Below are 18218 nucleotides of genomic sequence, written 5' to 3'. Positions count from 1 at the left end.
GTGAGATCGGTAAGATCGGCTCATACCGGCTCGACGGATTGCGCTCACACACAACAGTGTAGGAGAACGTGATAACGTGAAACGTGATTCGTGACAAAAACACGAGGGAAATAGACAGCTCTGACGGGCCCCCAGCTCTGCTTGGAATATTTACCGCACTCTTTACCTGCGGTCCCCATATTGAGAATGCTGATTTCCCCGAAGTATGAACCAGCCTTCAGTGTCGCCAGTACCGTCTTCCCGTTGTCTGCAACCACTTGGAGCCGGCCTCTGTTCACTATGTACATCTCCTTTCCCACCTCACCTAAGAAACACATTAATTGCTCAGTGGCAGTTCGCATTTTTCAAATATCGAGTGGAGAAACTGTTTTATTTAACCAGGCTCGTGCAAATTTGCACTTGGACTTTTCAAAGCGTTTTTATTTCATCCATGAATGTACGGAATTAATGTTACGAAAATTTTTAAGGGTAACGATTCCTTCGTAATCGATTATGATCGTTAAAAAAATTGAAAAATCAAGTTTTATCATAGAAAAATGGGCAAATTGAAGAAAGGAATTTTGAAGTTTCGGACGCATGAAATTCTCGTGGGTGCAAATTTGCACCAGTGTGGTCTCTGCGGGTCGAATAAAAATTTCGTTTAAACCTCCTTCCAATCATTCTTGAGATGAGAAAGTGTTTTTCTTTCAATTCTGAAGCGATTTATGCATCGAACGAATTGATGTTAATGCAAAAAAAGTCGTTTGAATTAACCGATTCATTTTATTCGACCAAACGATTGCTGTTGAGTCAACTTCATAATTGAAATACGAACAGTCGTTAGATTAAAGCAGCTGAAAATAATGCGAATGCAAATTGATCATGCACAAAGAATTTCAACGATTTAGTTGTATAGATCGAATCACTCGATATTCGACATAAAAAAATATTGGATCGATCACTCTTCTCGTCCTCGAAAATCGATAAGTTCGTTGACCGATTTCGTTCAACTTCATCACGATCTCCCAACGAGCCATTTTCATTAACTATTTTCCACTTTCTCACGAATTCTTAAAAATTTCGGTTCAAACCTCCGTTACAATTTGGAGGGATTGAATATTTTGAACTTGCCCCATTAAAACCCGAATTTTGTGCGGTCATTCGCAGTTGATTTTAATATCCTCATCGACGCACCAAGCATCGTTGCTCTCACGAGCGTGGAGTGATCGATACACCTCGATCCCATATCCGCATCAATTAGCCCAATAATTGACACAAAGTCATTGAATTTTACAAAAAAAATTTCGCAACTCGAATTTCACGCTATGGATCGCTGTCTGACCAATGACTGCTCCAACTACTGTCCAGCTCAGAGGTACGAGAATTAGTACAGAAGGAGAGAGCGAGCGAGAGAGCAGTGATCTGCTCGATATGGTAATCAGGCGCATCGTTATCGACTTGTTCGAGGCTCTACATCCTGCACAAGTGTAAGTCTGTATGCGCACGTGCGTTATATCGACGAAAGGACCACATGATATGGGAGGTGCGATTTACACATCCGGTCGATTGCTCAGTTTGTAAAGCGAGGGAGAACGAGCCTGGAGGATTCGGGAGCAGCGTTTCGTACCACTCCGTTCCAATGGTTGAGACCAATTCTATTTTCTCACCACTTTCTAGACCTCGTACGGGGGGGGGGGCTACGAGCGATTTTACTCGCCGGTGTGTACACACCGAGTTAATTCTCAGCCGCCTGAGCGCATTACGAGTTTACTATTTGTACTTCGAAGCCACGAATTTCGATGTTTCGAAAATTTGAAAAAAGAATGCACTTTATCTCGGGTTTTCATTCTGATCGCTTCTCGAGCAAAAAAATTAAAATTCTACAATGTATTTTCAACCCTTGAGAAACGATTGTGACGGTTTTATTTTATTCGTGCAGTTTTTAACATTAAAAAAATGTCGAAAGAAATGCAGATATAGTTTTTGTTACAAAAAATTATGTAGAAATTGTAATTTTCAATTTAAAAAAAATCTAATCGTTCTTGAGCCTGAAATATCATGCTTTCAGGTGGGAATGGTTAAATTTGCGACCGTTCCAAATCTCAAGTGTCCGTTTCTTCAGAAAAAATGATACGCGCGAATTTTTTTCTTTTCCGAAGGCTCGTGAATTTTTTCACTCCCGAAACTGCGATCGACGCAGATGTAAGCGCGGTGCCTATCTCAGATCTCAGATTATACGTCATCTTGCGATTTTATAATTTAGTAAGTAATTAAAAACAAAAAATTCTCGACTTCGGAATAACTTTTTTTTACCTACTATAGCAGAATATCGCAAAAAAGTAGAAACTTTTTTTTTACACTTTAGTCACACGGGGTTGTAGGCACCCCAGATTTTTACAAGGTCTCTTTTCTACTACGGTTTTCAAAACTGAACTAACGGGTCCTTCCAAATAATAACGACGAGGCTCTCTACTAGAAGATTCAAATTACCGACAGAGGGTGTCGTTAGTCCCATTTTCTCAAAATTTCAATTAAGGAGTTTCGGTACAGGCGATACAATGTTGCCATGCTAAACCATGCTAAAAACATAAAAAATTTCAAAAAGTTTAGAATTTTATAAAATTTGGTGAACATATTCTTTAGTGCCAAATTTGACAATACAAATTTTTTAAGATTTTTCTTCTACACAGTTATCGAGTAATTGATCACTAAAGTTTACGTGTATAAGCATAGCGTTTCCATATATATAGGTATACATTCCGGGCATAAGAAATCTGCTTTAATGCGTAATTACTCGATAACTAAGTAGAAGAAAATTTTGAAAAAATTTGTGTTTTCGCACTTGACGTTGAAGAACATTATCACCAAATTTGATCAATTTCTTAATATTTTGACTTTTGTACCGAAACTCCTTAAGTATCGTCGGTCGAAAAACGGCTGGGGTGAAATTCACCCCGTACGATCATTAAGGGTTAAAGTTTACTTCTATTTTCTTTATTGGAGAAGTTTTGCAGTTTTTTTTTAATTTGAAAATTTATAAATAAGAAAAATGGTTTTTTGAAAGACTTTTTGTTGAATGAGAGTCAGACGGAATTGAGGATTGTTCAATATTTTATTAAGAACGTCACTAGCCGATATCGTTTCGCTCTGTTTTTCGTTCCCCTTTCATTTCGACAGGTTTTTATAGCTCAGCTTGTATTTCTTTTATTTTACTATTTTGGAGTCTTTCTTTGTAATTATTGCCTGGAACGTGGCTGCGCGGACATTGGAAGGGAGAAGATTTCGAGGGGAACGCACCGACGGTGTAAAATACAATGTGGCTTCGCGTGCGCTTGTGTGTACGTTGCTCAGTGTACGTAGCGAACAATAATACAGCCGTATATAATTATGTACCGTGTGGTAAGCAGTCTCGGCTGTGTGTTGGGATCGCAAGGGCGACGAAGGGCCGACCAAGAGTGGACATTCAATTACCATTAAATTAACGTCCCGTGAAATCAAATTTCGCGTTGGGGCATGCGAAAATTTATGCGCACACGAGATTTTAGGAGCAGCAAATTTGAGCTATTCTCCAACTGCTGCGTATCCGGTCTCTTCTCCATTTTATGTACTCGCCAACTTCCCTGTCCGCAGGCTTTTCATTTTTTTCGTTATCCCGACTTCGTACCGAAATATGCTTTCATTTCGGTTTGTTTATCTCGAAACTTGAGCTCTTATTTCAGCTCGAAATTCGTGAGATTTTTGGCTTTTTTTCTAATCGAATTTTAATTTCTCCCGACCGAGGAGTTCATTTTTCTTCACTTTTCCGATGTCATCTTCTGTGTTTTTTATCCTCCCATTCCCAGACCTTTTTTCGGGCAGCAGCGATCCCAATTGCCACATAAACTCGACCGACTATCAAAATCCGCTTGAAAACCCTCCCGTTAAATTCCCGCATCACAATTCGTCCGGAAGTTATGATCGTTTGGAATTTCGGGTTGTTTGAATATCCGGATATTGAGCCAGGGAGTTGCCAGAGGAAAGAGGATTCTCCTCGGACTCTCGAAACAATGCAAATGTTCCATAAGCATCGTGCCAAACCCCGTCGTTTTTCTCCATCACGAAGATCCCTTTCTCAAGAAGAACCTTTACAAATTTTTATTACCGAATCGAAAAAAATTTCGAAGCAAATAACTGACGAAAAGTCACCCCCCCGCCACAGTGCGCGAGATAGTGCAAAAAATATGTGAAATCCCCCGAAAAGCGGGAAGGAAGAAAAGAGAAATGAAAAAATCTACGAATTGAGGAAATTCAGTGGAAAGGTACGAGCGCAGTCAGCCCTAATAAGTTGCAGCATGCTGAGTGCAACAATCTGAAAGATAAGTTGGCCCATACGACTCCCACCACGAATAGGCGAATACGTGATTTCTCCGAATCTCTCGAAGGCTCACTCCTCCCGTGTACACAAGTCGTGCGAGATTATTACGAAAGATAAGCGAACCAGCGGAACCAGCAGCGTTTTGGTGCACATGGATAATAAAATTATAGAAATGGTCTTAATCCGATGGGATATCGGGCATCGGGATCGCAGACACGAGCAATTAAGTGAATCCTGGTGGAATTCGATTGCAAAACTTGATCCTGGGCTCCGTGTCGATTGTTCGCTTCTCGATTATTTCGGAGGGATGATAGCGATGGCGCGCGTGGCTCTGATTCGATGATACGAACTACCGATTCGCGATGGCTTTCACCATATCGCACACATTTATATAAACGCGGCCACGAGATATACGTGTGAACGTTTAATGTCTTTATCGTAGCCGTTGGCCGTTAGCCGTTGGTATAAAACACTATAACGACAAACGATTTATAATCGACGATTTATTCTCGTGCGACACGAAAGGACCGGGAGGTACGAGCTCTCTGGGCACATTGCCAGCATTTTTCGCGCGTTACTAATACTTCTGAAGCATGACATTGCAGTTTTCAACTTTATCGAGCCTCCCAACACTTATGACAATGCTATGCCCGCTGCTCTACCAAATTCGCGTCACTGCTTCTGGTTACATGTCAAAATAACACACGACAGAATAACACGAAGACAAAATAACACACGACAGAATAACACACGACAAAATAACACTCATATATATATATATTTTAATATGTCTAATATATAATATATTTAATAGGTTAAAAACAACGAACCGCGCACTAACAATTCTGTAGAAGGCTGGCATAACGCCTTTAATGACCGAGTCACGAGAACTCACGTGCAAATGGGGAAATTCATCAACGCCTTGAAGAATGAACAAGCAACTACCGAATTCATGTGGGAGCAAGATGAGGCTCATCGAATCATAACAACAAATAAAAGGAAAACATACCGCGATCTCGACACAAGGCTACAGAGATGTGTTGAAGATTACAAGCCGAATTTTGATTACATCGATTATTTAAAAGGAATAGCTCACAATCTTAAAATCTAATACTTCTCTGTGATGGAGCCAACGTTATAATTGTATTTTGAGTTGATTTTGAGGTTTTTTGAGTATATATTATCAATATCATCTAATTCCAATATTTTTCACCTAATTTTGTGAAATGTGTTTTTTTTTTGTATCATTTGTGTTATTTTATCGTATGTTATTTTGTCTTCATGTTATTGTGACGAACGTTATTTTGTCGTTATGTTATTTTGACGAATGTTATTTTGTCCAGTTATTTTGTCGTGTGTTATTTTGTCGCAGTGTTATTTTGACGTGACACCCTGCTTCTGGCCTGGAGTCGAATTTTTCATTATTGGAATTGAACTAAAAAATCTTCGTTCATTTGTCAGTGTCAAGGCTTTTCGATCATCGATATATCTTCACCAAAATCGAATTTTTTCTACTCTTACTCTAACTCGATAGTCAAGCTTTCCTGTCAATTTTAACTTTCTTACGACAAGATTGTTTCCAACTTTTATTGGGATCTGAAGAATTTGTGAGACATCTGGTGTTGAATTTTCAAACTATAACCGGGGTGCGTCGCTCATCGAAACGTGGTAATTAATATTAGTGTTTTTGTAGAAAATTAAGGGCTTATGTACACTTGAGATGGGCGGAAAAATGGAAAATTTTTTTATTACATATTCTTCAAGTCAAATCTCTGAAGAATATTCTCATCAAATTTATTTTTTGAAAAATACCTTTGCTGTGGAGACGATTACTCTAAAGCTATTAATCCGATCCATACCAAATTTGTACCACTTATTTATTACAATAATAGCTAGAGCCTGGACGAAGGATTTTGTATTTCGTTGGCAAAAAAATCGCAACGAAAAACCGAAAATTTAGCACCACAAAAAATGAATTTTTTGTTAAAACTCTCGCTATTTTTTTTTTTAAATCAACATTTTTACGTCCAGGCCCAAGCTATTATTATAATAAATAAGTGGTATAAATTTGGTATGGATTGGATCGATAGTTTATCCGTTACCATGTCCACTGCAATTGATGCTCAAAAAAATGTGCTGCTGGAATCCATCTGGAGTTGTGTCACTTTGAGAAATCTTTTGATGAACAAAAATTGTACAAGTATACACGAATGTACTATTGAACGTCGTTCAGTTTTTCAATAAACATTTATTTTCTTGTCAAAAAAAATCAAGAAAATCACGTCAAACAAAAAATGGAGGTCGATATGTTTACACCTCGCGAAGAATCTAAAAAAAAAAAAAATAAAAAATAAAAAATAAAGATTTGATGATTAGGAGTTGAACCCGGACCATCAGCGAATATCACTTATTGTTAAAACTACCATTATCTATCCTTAACATTTATAACTAATGCTGTATTTACACGGTGAGCCTATACTACACACGGACTTGTCTAGGCGATTGCACGCCCGTCTGCGCCATATTAAATTCAGGTCACGCCTCCATGTCAAATTCCAATACCGTTCGTTCTAATGATTTTTGAAAATACTTTTAGAAACAAGTCAATATTATTAGAGTTAACGCAATTGCGAATGGGCCATTTTTTCATTTAATGGTTGACCTTTATTCGAACGATGCTTCGATTAATTTTTCGATTTTCATTCAATCTCATTACCGTCCGTATTCTAATGGAATGTAATATTCAGATCGTCTCTTGAATCGATAACAACGTAATCCGCAAATGAAAGCTATGTATAAATTAGCATATCAATTTTTTATCCTCCATTAGATTCTATCCCGTGAGATATTTCGCATTCGTGACTTTTATCGAGCCCCCGCCCCCCCCCCCCCCCGCCTTATCTCGTTACGACTCATCCTCCGTTTATTCAACATTTCTTGTACCATGATTCTACATTTTTTCGTTAATTAGTAGTCGAGGTGGAAGACTCTCGAACGTCGGATAATCGAGATTAAATAACGATATGGAAAAACCATTGGTCAGAGCTGCAACTCCAAGGGAAAAAGTGCTGCAACAATTATAGTTAAACGTCAAAATTTCGTTGATTTTTAAAACGGCTCGTTTCGATGTGATTCCTTGATTAAGAATCACGAAAAATACTCATTTTCTCTGGTATTTTTCTTGTCACTGATATAATTAGTTGCAGAATAAATCTTCTTGACCCCGGAAATTAGAAATTTTTCCACCCCAATAATAAAACCTTAAGAAAAATATTAGAATTCCGATGTTCGAGGGAAAATGATATTTTTAATGAAAATTTGAGGAAAACGAGAATTCTAATGAAGACGAATATCAACCGTGATTGCAATCGCATTTTATCTTCAGCTACAGTCAACTCTCTGTCAAAGCTGCGAGAACGAGCACGTTCACATTCGATGATTTTCTAATCTCGAAAATCCGAGGTTGAGAGGTCGGTGGAAAAAATATTGAGAAATAATTCTCGTAGTCTTTTCAGCAGATTGCTCAATTGTTCGTGTTCCAGCAAGGCGAGAAAATCCGCTCCCCCGTGCGCAGCCTGAACGTTCGTAGAACAAGGAAACGAAAGGAAAAAAAGCGGTTGGTGGAAGACGGAGGTAAGTGATAAGCTCGCAGGAGACACGATTTTTTTTTCATTTAACGGGCCAGTGCGTTCGACGGTTCTATACGAGGCATTCAGCTCGTACGGAAAGTATGAGGAAGATAAAAAGAGGAAGAAACAGGAGCAGGACGGTGAAAAAATGAGGTCTTTTGGCCCGTGGCCGCTCGCACGTCCCGTTGGGGCAATCACTTTTTGGCCGAGGGAAACGCGCTGCTATTTTCTCATGCGACTCTCTTCTTGGCACGAATCCAGTCCCACACCTAAGTTCCTATCTTGGAAGCGGAAGCTACTGCTCCGCGCTCCTTCCACATGCTCCAAAGAGGGCGCGGAGAGACTTTTCTCCAGTCGAACCTTCCATCGCACGTACCCATCATATTTATTATTATTTTTTTTTGGACGAGCTTTGAGCCCTGGCCCTCGGTCGCCCCTGCCAAGCCTCAGGCCCTCAGTTTCAGAGTCTCTCTCTCTCTCTCTCGCTTATTTACCTTTCCGACAAATATAGTCGCCGGGTGAGAAGAGCACCGGTCGTAGTCTGAGGACGAGCTCGCACAGGAAACCAGCTTCGGTGTTCTGAAATATCTCGACTCTCCTCAGCGTGTCCAGATGAACGTTTATTGCAATCTCGGCTTTCAGCTTATCTGGAATATCATGAAAATTCAACACGGTTAATCGCTTCATAATTCACGGCTTTTTTCGGATTTTCTGTCCGGCAATGACCTCGCTTTATTCACTTTATTCCTCTTTTTTTTCTCATACAAGCGATGAAGAATTTTTAAGCTATTCCTTTCGCATGAGCGTATTTTTTGGTGGCGCTAATTGGGGCAATCGCAATTTCGACTGATTCCTAATCTCTGCGAGAAGTCTCGGTTACATAGGAAAAGCTTCTGCTTAAGCATTCGGTAGAATGCTTAAAATAGAAATTTTCATAAGGTCTCGTATAAATTTTACGATTTTTCGAATTTTCATTATTTATTAAGGAGCTTCGGTACAGAAGTCTGAATATTAAGAAATTGATCAAATTTGGTGATAATGTTCTTCAACGTCAAGTGCGAAAACACAAATTTTTTCAAAATTTTCTTCTACTCAGTTATCGAGTAATTACGCATTAAAGCAGATTTCTTATGCCCGGAATGTATACCTATATATATGGAAACGCTATGCTTATACACGTGAACTTTAGTGATCAATTACTCGATAACTGTGTAGAAGAAAAATCTTAAAAAAATTGTATCGTCAAATTTGGCACTAAAGAATATGTTCACCAAATTTTATAAAATTCTGAACTTTTTGAAATTTTTTATGTTTTTAGCATGGATTAGCATGGCAACATTGCATCGCCTGTGCCGAAACTCCTTAAGGAGGATCATTCGTTACTAGTGATTTAAAAAAACAACTGAACTTTTTTGTTCCTTTGATGATCAAAGAAACGATTAAAATTTATTCTCGCATTTATTAAAATTATGTGTAACTTATTTGTTGAGATTGATCCATTTTTAATATAATGATAGCGGTTAAAAGACTTTCGTAGTTGAATCGTCAAGCAAAATGTGACAACAGCCATTTTCTATTCTCATGCGTGTGCATATCTGCATTTTAAACCAGCTGGCTCATGGTTTTATCAAACCTTCCACCGTTTATGTCGTCATAACTCGTTAACCTCATAAGTGTTTTTCTTTTTCCATTCCCAAGTGATTTTCACCGGTAACCAGACTTTCCCAAGATATCATTGATATCTAAAAACATGATATTTTCTGATTCTCGTTTTTGACTCGTTAAAGTTGGGAGGATCCTATTTCACTGAATACCTTAAGAGTCTGTGTATAAACTTTAAAAAAGATAAAAGTAAATTTCTAGCATATTTCCAAATTTCAACTCTAAATGTTGGAATTTTCGATTTACATTAGATTCGCGTGTACTTCCTTAAATGTTCGATAAGCTGAGCTGAAATTTCGCCAATCTATTCGCATGCACTTTTGCTTAACTGTCATTAAAAATCAGTTATTTCTAGAATATTCGGGTTCGTGAAAAGAACACCTTGAGCACACCCCAAAAGAAACGGAAATGAAATAATCGAGTTTGAATATGTCCCGCAAAACTGTGATTTCAAACTCGAATTTTCGTTTTGATTCTACTTCTCGCCATTAGCCACAAACCACCGATCCGAATAATGTAAATAAATAAATGGATATTCCGATATTTGAGTAATCGGAAGAAACTGACTCAAAGCTGAATTGTAATTAGGGCTTATAATCGATATATAAATTCTAAATATTTGCAATTCCATCCGACAGGTTTATTCTGCGGAGAATAATCATTCTCTACTCGTGAATATACATTGGCAATTTCGGGTGTACATATCGGTTATTCTCGTTTCAAAACAGTTTGAAAGTTTCGAGGAACGACGCTCCTCTCCTCCCTCTTGCCAAACTTTCAACCCTCCCAGAGCAAATAATAATGTGTATCGTCAATGTTGTTGAACAATAGCGATTGCCTGGAAATCGAGCTCGCTGTGCATCGCTTATTGTCCTCATTCCCATTCTCGTTTTCTCTTATATTTCTCGATATCCTTTACTTTTCGTATATACACAGTGTACGATCTTGCTACTGAATACACCGCTCTGCAAATACACATTGCGAAATCTTCGAGGTTTTATTCGCTCAGAAATATCCGAATGCTCTTGCGGAGCATCGTTATTCTCGCAAGTTTTCAGGCTCCCATTTGTTTCTCAGCTCGCTATCGATCCGCGTTTAACTTCGTCCAATGCGAATTCTTTGTTCAATGTAAGTTTTACTGTTTCTCGAGATCACGAAAGTTGGCCGTGAAGTGGAACGTTTTGAATAAATAACTCGAAATTCGTCTTGAAAAGATTATTCATTTTTATCTCCGTCAAATTTCCAATACTTTTGGTGTTTTCTATTTTAAGAACTTCTTACTCGATTCCTTTGAGAAAGCTCGTTATCGAAGATTTTGTTAATAAGTTTGTAATCGTTGACAAATATATATATACTCGAAAACTATATTCACGGGTCTCAATTGCTGAGAAATCGTCACGCTCGGGAAACTCGTTTTGCAAGAAAATTTCCTATTGTTGAGGATCCACAAGGGCGAATCACTTAGCTCTAACGTAGTCGAAGTTGATAATGCTTTGGGAGTGAGCGAGGACAATGCACGCGATGCAGGGAGAATCGACGACAAAGTCACGACGTTTTAACGATCGCGTCTCGTCCTACCAATTAATTATTCGTGAAACAATGCGTAATGATCACCAGCTTTACGATTTTCAATGGGAAGTCGAGTTCGTCGGTGCTCTGTAATTTCGTCGTTTTCGTGTCTTAAACAAAAAATGTTTTTTTTTTTTTTATTATTTCAATGCAAAAATACGTCTCGATTCCAACCGATAATCAGACGAGTGCAATTCATTTGCAAAATATATGTGGACACAAAGTGCAGTGCATTAATCAAATTGATCGAAGGTTTATTGATATATTGCAGCACACTTTATTGACCCAATGAAAATTTAATAACGAAACGGTTGACGATTCGCGAAATTCTTTGCGATTCAGAAGCTTTTCTAGTTGCAGAAGCTTTTCGAGTTTCTGGTTCGGTAAAACAAACAGAATTAACAAAAATCTTAATGACGAGTAGAATAAGAAATCAATAAAAGATTCATTGGAAGAGTTGAGCTATCAAGTGCTTACACAAGCGTATATGACCCCTTAAGAGGCTTGTGTAAAGCAATTTTCCCATTATTTCGTATCGAATTTTCAACTTAATTTTTGTCACTTCGAGTAGTCGGCTCATAAATGAAAAAAGATTTACGAACGCAAATTACCCAGACTACTTGAGTAACGAAATGAAATGTTCTAGTCTCAGATGCAACAGAACTCGGACCAGAACTTTGGACCAGAAGATTCAGTTGACTCAGTTGAATATCAATGAAATGTTTGACGAGTGAAACGAACTCTCCTGAAGGCTCGACGTACAATCATCGTGCCAGAATTGTAGCTGCACAAATATGTAATCTTGTAAACAAATAGTTCTGACAATCGCGATCCTGATGACAAATCACTGATCTCGAGAACATTTAATCAAATATAACTTCGAAAAACTTCAAGATGAAACAACTGTTATTTTATTTTCTCGATTCATTACAACTGATGGTTCTTCTCTTGAGGTTAACAAAACACACGCACACACACAATTAATAAGAACAGAAAAATTACTGAAAACATTTGAATTTTCTTTAGTTTTTTTTTTCCAATATTGCCAATCTAAATGTAGTAACTACATTAACTTTCTTCAAACATGCACAAACTGCAGAAAAAAACTGTTGCACAGATTTGTCCTCTAAACTTGTCGATATGAAATTGGGTTTGTGAGCATCGTTTTTGCCAACAACGTCGTGCAATTAAATCGGTTGGAAAATACTGATGAATTCTTATGACATTTTGGTAAGAATTTAACATCGTTGGATGCTGAATTCATTGGTTCTTTGTGGATCTTTCATGAAGAATATTGTTCAATCTGAATAATCATCATGCCATAAAAATCATTGACTGATTCACCTCCAACTTATAATGAATGTATTTCGAAAATGTAGCTGGTCTGGCAACTCTAACGTTTGCAAACCGTCCATGATGCGTTTTGGAGCATCACAGATATCGTTCGTAGAGCATCAGAATTTTGAATCCGTAATTCTAGAGATCTTCAATAATGTTTTGAAGACACTCGACTGGAAATGCTGTTGGACCCTGGGATTGAGTTTTTTTCAATTCGCCACAGACTCGCGAATTCAATTATTTCTCGAGCGATTCGGTGCTTCGATTTTTCACTCCGTCTCTTCGTATTAGTCTCGTGTAATTCTCCGCTGGTGTCTATATTCCCGAAGCTTAAGTGCAGCGTTCGAGTAACGAGACAAGCTTTCTCCTTGGATGGATGGGAAGTTCATCTCGTAGGGGTTTAGAGGGCGCCGAATGAGAATGAGACGTCGAGGGAAATTGAGTCTGAGCATTATTCATTATCGTCTCCGATCTCTCTCGTAATTGGTGTTACCGATTTGTAAGCCTTCGCAAAGTTTCATTCAACGATGATTTATCAACGCGTGCGTTTTATTCCTGATGAGAATCCACTGATAGCTTTCAAGCAATCGATGAGTTGATAAAGCACAAAAGCATTTGGTCTATTGACACAGTGAGAAGAATCCATTTTCCATCGTCCGTAGAATCGGATCGGAAAATTTCAACAGTGAAATTTACAGTCGCTGGCAAAACCGCGTTCACATTTTTTCTTTAAGTTTCACTAATTTCTTGTCACAATTCCATCGACACTTTTCTCTCTCTCTCTCTCCGTCGGAAGCTTCCTTTCGTCGTCGTACATGAAAATTCCCTGTACGAAATCGTTTTCAATCTCTTTGCTCAAATCTGTTTGCAAATTTGCTGGGATGTGCAGGAAGCTCGTTGCACGGCTAGGAAAAATCCCGATTCCGTCAAACAAACATTTTTAACGTAAATAGCACTTGGCTGCACTCAAACATTGTTTGTACACGTAGAAAGGGAGATGACGCAAAGAGAGATGGGACGGAGGTAACAAACGAGCGCGGTAAACAACCGGATGTTGAAACCCGAACGGAATATGTGCGTGGACACGTACCGCTCATTCGCAACGTCATCCGACGAGGATTTCTATTTTTGAAAAATCCATTCAAATTTTACGCCCGCATTTGGCTCTTTATTTGTGGTACGGTGGAACCTGAACCAGCGGAGGTTTCTCGGTTTTCTCGCGGACTCTCAAAAAGTTTGAATCCGCTGAAAGCTTTTATTTCGGTTTCATTTTTTTGTTTTCGTAACTCTCCTCCCATTATTTTTTACTTTCCGTTTGCCCAACTAACGAAGCCGCGGAGTTTCCACTTTGGGGATTACTTTGTGTAAGGACGAAAAGAATGAAATGAATTTTAACTCTGAATTTGTTAATTAATAAAATTGGTAAATATTTATAATACTTATTTTTGCTAAGAAGCGTGTTGAATTATTTTTGCAGCATTATCACTGATAAGAAATGATACCGCGATTAATTTTAGGGAGGGGGAAAGTAGAAATTTTATTAAAAATTTTCTTGTTTAATTTGAAAAAAATCACGAATCGCACACACATCGAAAGATGTTTCAGACCCACCCAAATACTTCTGTATGTTAAAGATAAGGGATTGAATGAGTTTGGAGCGATGAATACTGAAAGAATGAATGATTACAGTAGCTAAGAAATTGAAATTTCGCTTATAGAAACAAAATTGTTTTTTTTTACCTTCCCCATTCTTAAAATTCATCGTAATATAATTTTTTATCAATATTATACGTTGCCAAAAATGCTGGGACCATTTTTCATTGATGGCGATAGCGAAGAGACTGAAATTTCATTCGGATTTTTTAAAAAATCTGTTTTTTTTTTTTATTTTTGTACCTTTTCCCTCTCTAAAATGAACCCCCATAAAATTTTTTATTGATAATAACGCTGAAAAAAAATGTAGAATCATTTTTAGCAAAAATGAGTATTGTAAATATTTACCATAAAGTTAAAAAACTGAACGAATCCGTGAAAAAATTGAGAAAATGCGTTTTTTCTAATAGTTTTAAAGAGTCGAAGCTTTTACCATCGCTGACCAATAAAGTGCTCAGGAGACAAGACGGTCAAGGTTCCTTTTTTCACGTCCACTTTCTCCGCATGATTTATAAATCTTCTCCGCATTGAAATCTTAGAAACGAACGATGAAACCGGGTAATAAAAAGTGCTGAGCTTTCGTTCGAATCACGAGTCTCGAAGGGGGCTATTAAGGGACTAATTATCAGAAAATTAAAGCCACTGTATTGCCGAATTTTTGCAACCGTGAACTCAATAATTTCACGACGACGAGAAAACTACGATAATGAGCACGAAGCCAACAGAGAGGGAATAAAACAATTAGAACGTGCGATCTATACGAGACGTTGTTTAATTGGAAAATGCAGATTAGTCAACGAGCCTGAATAAATTGGAGCGAAAAATGAAGGAGCTGCAGCCCCATTGTTCGTGTAATGTCTTATTTGCAAAGTTTGCACCAATTTCCTCAGTGTATGCTTCAAATATATCTCAAGAGAGAAAAAGAGAAGGAGTCTGAAAAAACGAAGAAAAACAGAACGAAAAATAATACAGGGAATGAGAAAGTGTGGGACGATTGGAGAAAGAGAGAGAGAGAGAGAGAAAGAGCTTCCGGTGCAAGACAGATCGATATTGAGCGTCCATGAGCGAATATCGAATGAAAGTCGATCACAGTTTTTCTCAGAAGGATCTCCAGCTCTTATCGCTCCCTCCGATCCCCTCCCACTTCGTCCGCGGCGCACAGATTTTATTGAAATATTCTGCCGGTTCCACGTTTTATTCTTCGTACGTACAAGTAGTCGTCGTCGCTGTGAGGGGTCTCTCATACGGCACTCAATCCGCTCCCTCATTCTCTTTTCCCTGGTGAATTTTTGCCGGCTTTTCAAGCAAGCTTCCGTCGGTCCGCGACTGTACACACGTTTATACGTCGACAGTTCAATATCAGAGCAGCATCGGACCGATGATTGAATATCTTCCTTACGCCCTTCTCACTTCTAAACCCCATCGATATCTATATCTGCATGCAGAGTGCGATCTGATTTTCCTTTCAAGCACACACCCCATCCTCTTCTTACCGGCTCTCGAGTATTGCAGAATACCCTCGATGCACCTTATTTCCTATGTATATCATATTTCTCGTGCACCAGATCCCCACCGCATTTTATTTCCTCAGCCTCGCTTAAACCGATTTCTCTCTGTCTCCATGCGAGACCTCAATACCATACTTGTAACGTACTTTCTTCATTATCTTTTTTATTTTCTTGATATTTTTTCGTCCCTTTTCTTTTTTAATATCAAGCCATTACTTTCTGGAGAATTATTATTTTTAGGCAGAGCTCTTGCTTTATTTTTTTTGAGGAAGTGAGAACCAATTGTCGGTTGAACTTTTCGCTGCGAGGAAACTTTCCCTTGATTTTTGACGTGTTTTGAATTTCAGGGATCGCGTTAACGAAGGTTGGAGTTGAACGTGTTTTCGGTGCTTGAGATTAATACTTGAGCGGTAGACACCACACTCCCTTTGAGGTCACACACTCACCAGAGTGGTGCTAATTTGCACTTGGACTTTTCAAAACGTTTTTATCTCATCCATGAATTTATGGAATTGATCTTACAACGAGACTTTTTAGGGGTAACGATTTCTTCGTAATCGATTAGGATCGTTAAAAAAATCGAAAACTACAGTTTTGTTATAGAAAAATGGGGATATTGAAAAAAGGAATTTTGAAGTTTTAGACACTTGAAATTTTCGTGCGGGTGCAAATTTGCACGAGTGTGGTGTCTACCGAAAACAAAATTAATAATAAATAAGAAATGAATGTAATGAAAATTGTCGAAAATATGGAAGCATATTTTCTGAAGTTCGACTTCAAAAAAGGAGTTTGAGGCAAAAAATATTAATCGATCCTTTCCAGCACATTTCGAGATACTTTATCATGAGAAAAAAGTTGAATTTTGGTATTTTCATGAACCAGATCCCAAGGAAATATCAAACCGAACTTTCCCCACATCGATGAGCTCCGATTGGCAGCAACATCACCGATAATCCAACGGTTTTCGACCCCCCAAAACTTGACTATCCTAAAAAAAATATAAGCACAGACTCTCCGTTGAGTGATGGATCCATCGAGCATGTTTTCGACGTCGAATTTCGCGAAGTACGATTCAACAAAGTACGAGCAGTTCTAAGGGCTCTTGCGATGTAAAGAAAGACCGGAAATAAGAGGAAAAAGAAGGTTAACTCTCGTTGTACAGTTCAAATACAGGCGTATGTATTTCCAAGGGCGTTTGAACCCGCCTCATGACAGTCGATATATACTTTGAACTTCAAGACTGTAACGAGGTTCAACCGTAGTTTATATCTCGGTACAGCTTGCCGACGTACATAAGCCCAAGTTCTATAGTGAACTTTATACCGTATCCTGCAAGATTTTCCTCGCAGTCTTTTCACTCAAGGCGCGTAAGCTTCACCACGTGAACTCTCGTCACAAAGAATAAAGGGACAGCTTTAAGTGCGTAGTATACCTCGTATATATAAACGGGAGAAAATCTTTTTGAGGCTTTTAGCCCGCCGCAAGTGAAGGCAAAACTTTCGGCCCCTTAATACTCCTGTGCTACGGTTTCAAACTTTTAGCCATGGAACGTTTCTTTTTTTTTTTTTTTTATTACTTTCACGTCAAAGATTCGGCGGTGTACGCAACTGGTGATATCCTTTTATTTAACTGTCTCAAATTTACATAAATTTCATTTCCTGTATTAGATTTTTGGAATCGTGCCTTTCGAGCACTGAAATATCTCTCTTCAGCTCTGTTTCTCAATGTTGGCAAGACTTTATTCAACTTCTTTTATTCTCCGGTATCGAGCTCTCAAGCTTCGAGAATCCTTCGTTTCGGAATCAGTCACGACATCAAAGAGCATTGTAGCGAAACCGTGGCTGATCGGACCCGCATACAGCCCGGCGGACAAGCCTCGATACGAGTTCGTAAAATATTCGCATCTTCGCAAAGTGGTATAGGAAACGTTTGAGATTAGGGAAAAATCACTGGAGGATAAACTCTCGAGGAATTCTCAAGGGAATACTCAATTCGAGAGAAAAATTTTCGTTTACGTACCTCTGAATTGATACACGGAGAAAACGAGGCCGAAAATTCTAGAGGAATAAAGTACGAGGAATATTGTATCTCGGGGACAGTACACACTGCGGATTGCAGCATTAATTCGAAGAGCAGTAATAAGAATTGCTCTATCCACCATAGTGAAAAGACCGATACCAATACTTTTTACTCGAAAGACTCAAGAGTCTTATTTTTCTCTATAAGCATAGTAAAAAATCTTTTCAGTCACTTCAAATGTTTATATTGGTAAAGTATGCTCGAGCAACCCTGAAAAAAATTATATGTATGGTAAAATGTCACACGTATTAGGTGTATATTTATCAGAGAATTTACTATGCTGAGAGTGAAAATGTGTGATTTACGATTCATTTTATTCACTAATCAGTGAAGTCGTAAGGTCAAAAAAGATCCTGAGACAAAATATCCTGAGGAAAAATATGCTCGATTTGAATATATCCTACATTTGTAAGACCGAATGTTTTGGATATTTTTATCTCTGTTAAG

General features: G+C 38.3%; 1 protein-coding gene across 5 annotated transcripts in view; it reads right to left on the bottom strand.

The window, feature by feature from the left end:
- LOC122411279 (cyclic nucleotide-gated cation channel alpha-3) overlaps positions 1-18218 on the bottom strand; it is a 177779-nt gene that overhangs the window by 25666 nt on the left and 133895 nt on the right. For 4 of the 5 annotated variants that reach the window (XM_043419989.1, XM_043419993.1, XM_043419991.1 and 1 more), the window contains 2 exons: positions 8457-8609; positions 155-304 (listed from right to left, as the gene is read on the bottom strand). In XM_043419989.1, coding sequence (XP_043275924.1) covers positions 155-304; positions 8457-8609 — 303 coding nt within the window. The remainder of the gene's footprint in view (positions 1-154; positions 305-8456; positions 8610-18218) is intronic. The other variant, XM_043419992.1, reaches the window with a different exon arrangement.

The sequence above is a fragment of the Venturia canescens genome, chromosome 5, assembly GCF_019457755.1.
Source record: "Venturia canescens isolate UGA chromosome 5, ASM1945775v1, whole genome shotgun sequence".
In the NCBI taxonomy this organism is placed as follows: domain Eukaryota; kingdom Metazoa; phylum Arthropoda; class Insecta; order Hymenoptera; family Ichneumonidae; genus Venturia; species Venturia canescens.
Note: the sequence above shows the minus strand (reverse complement) of the source record. Positions and strands in the feature narration are given on the sequence as shown.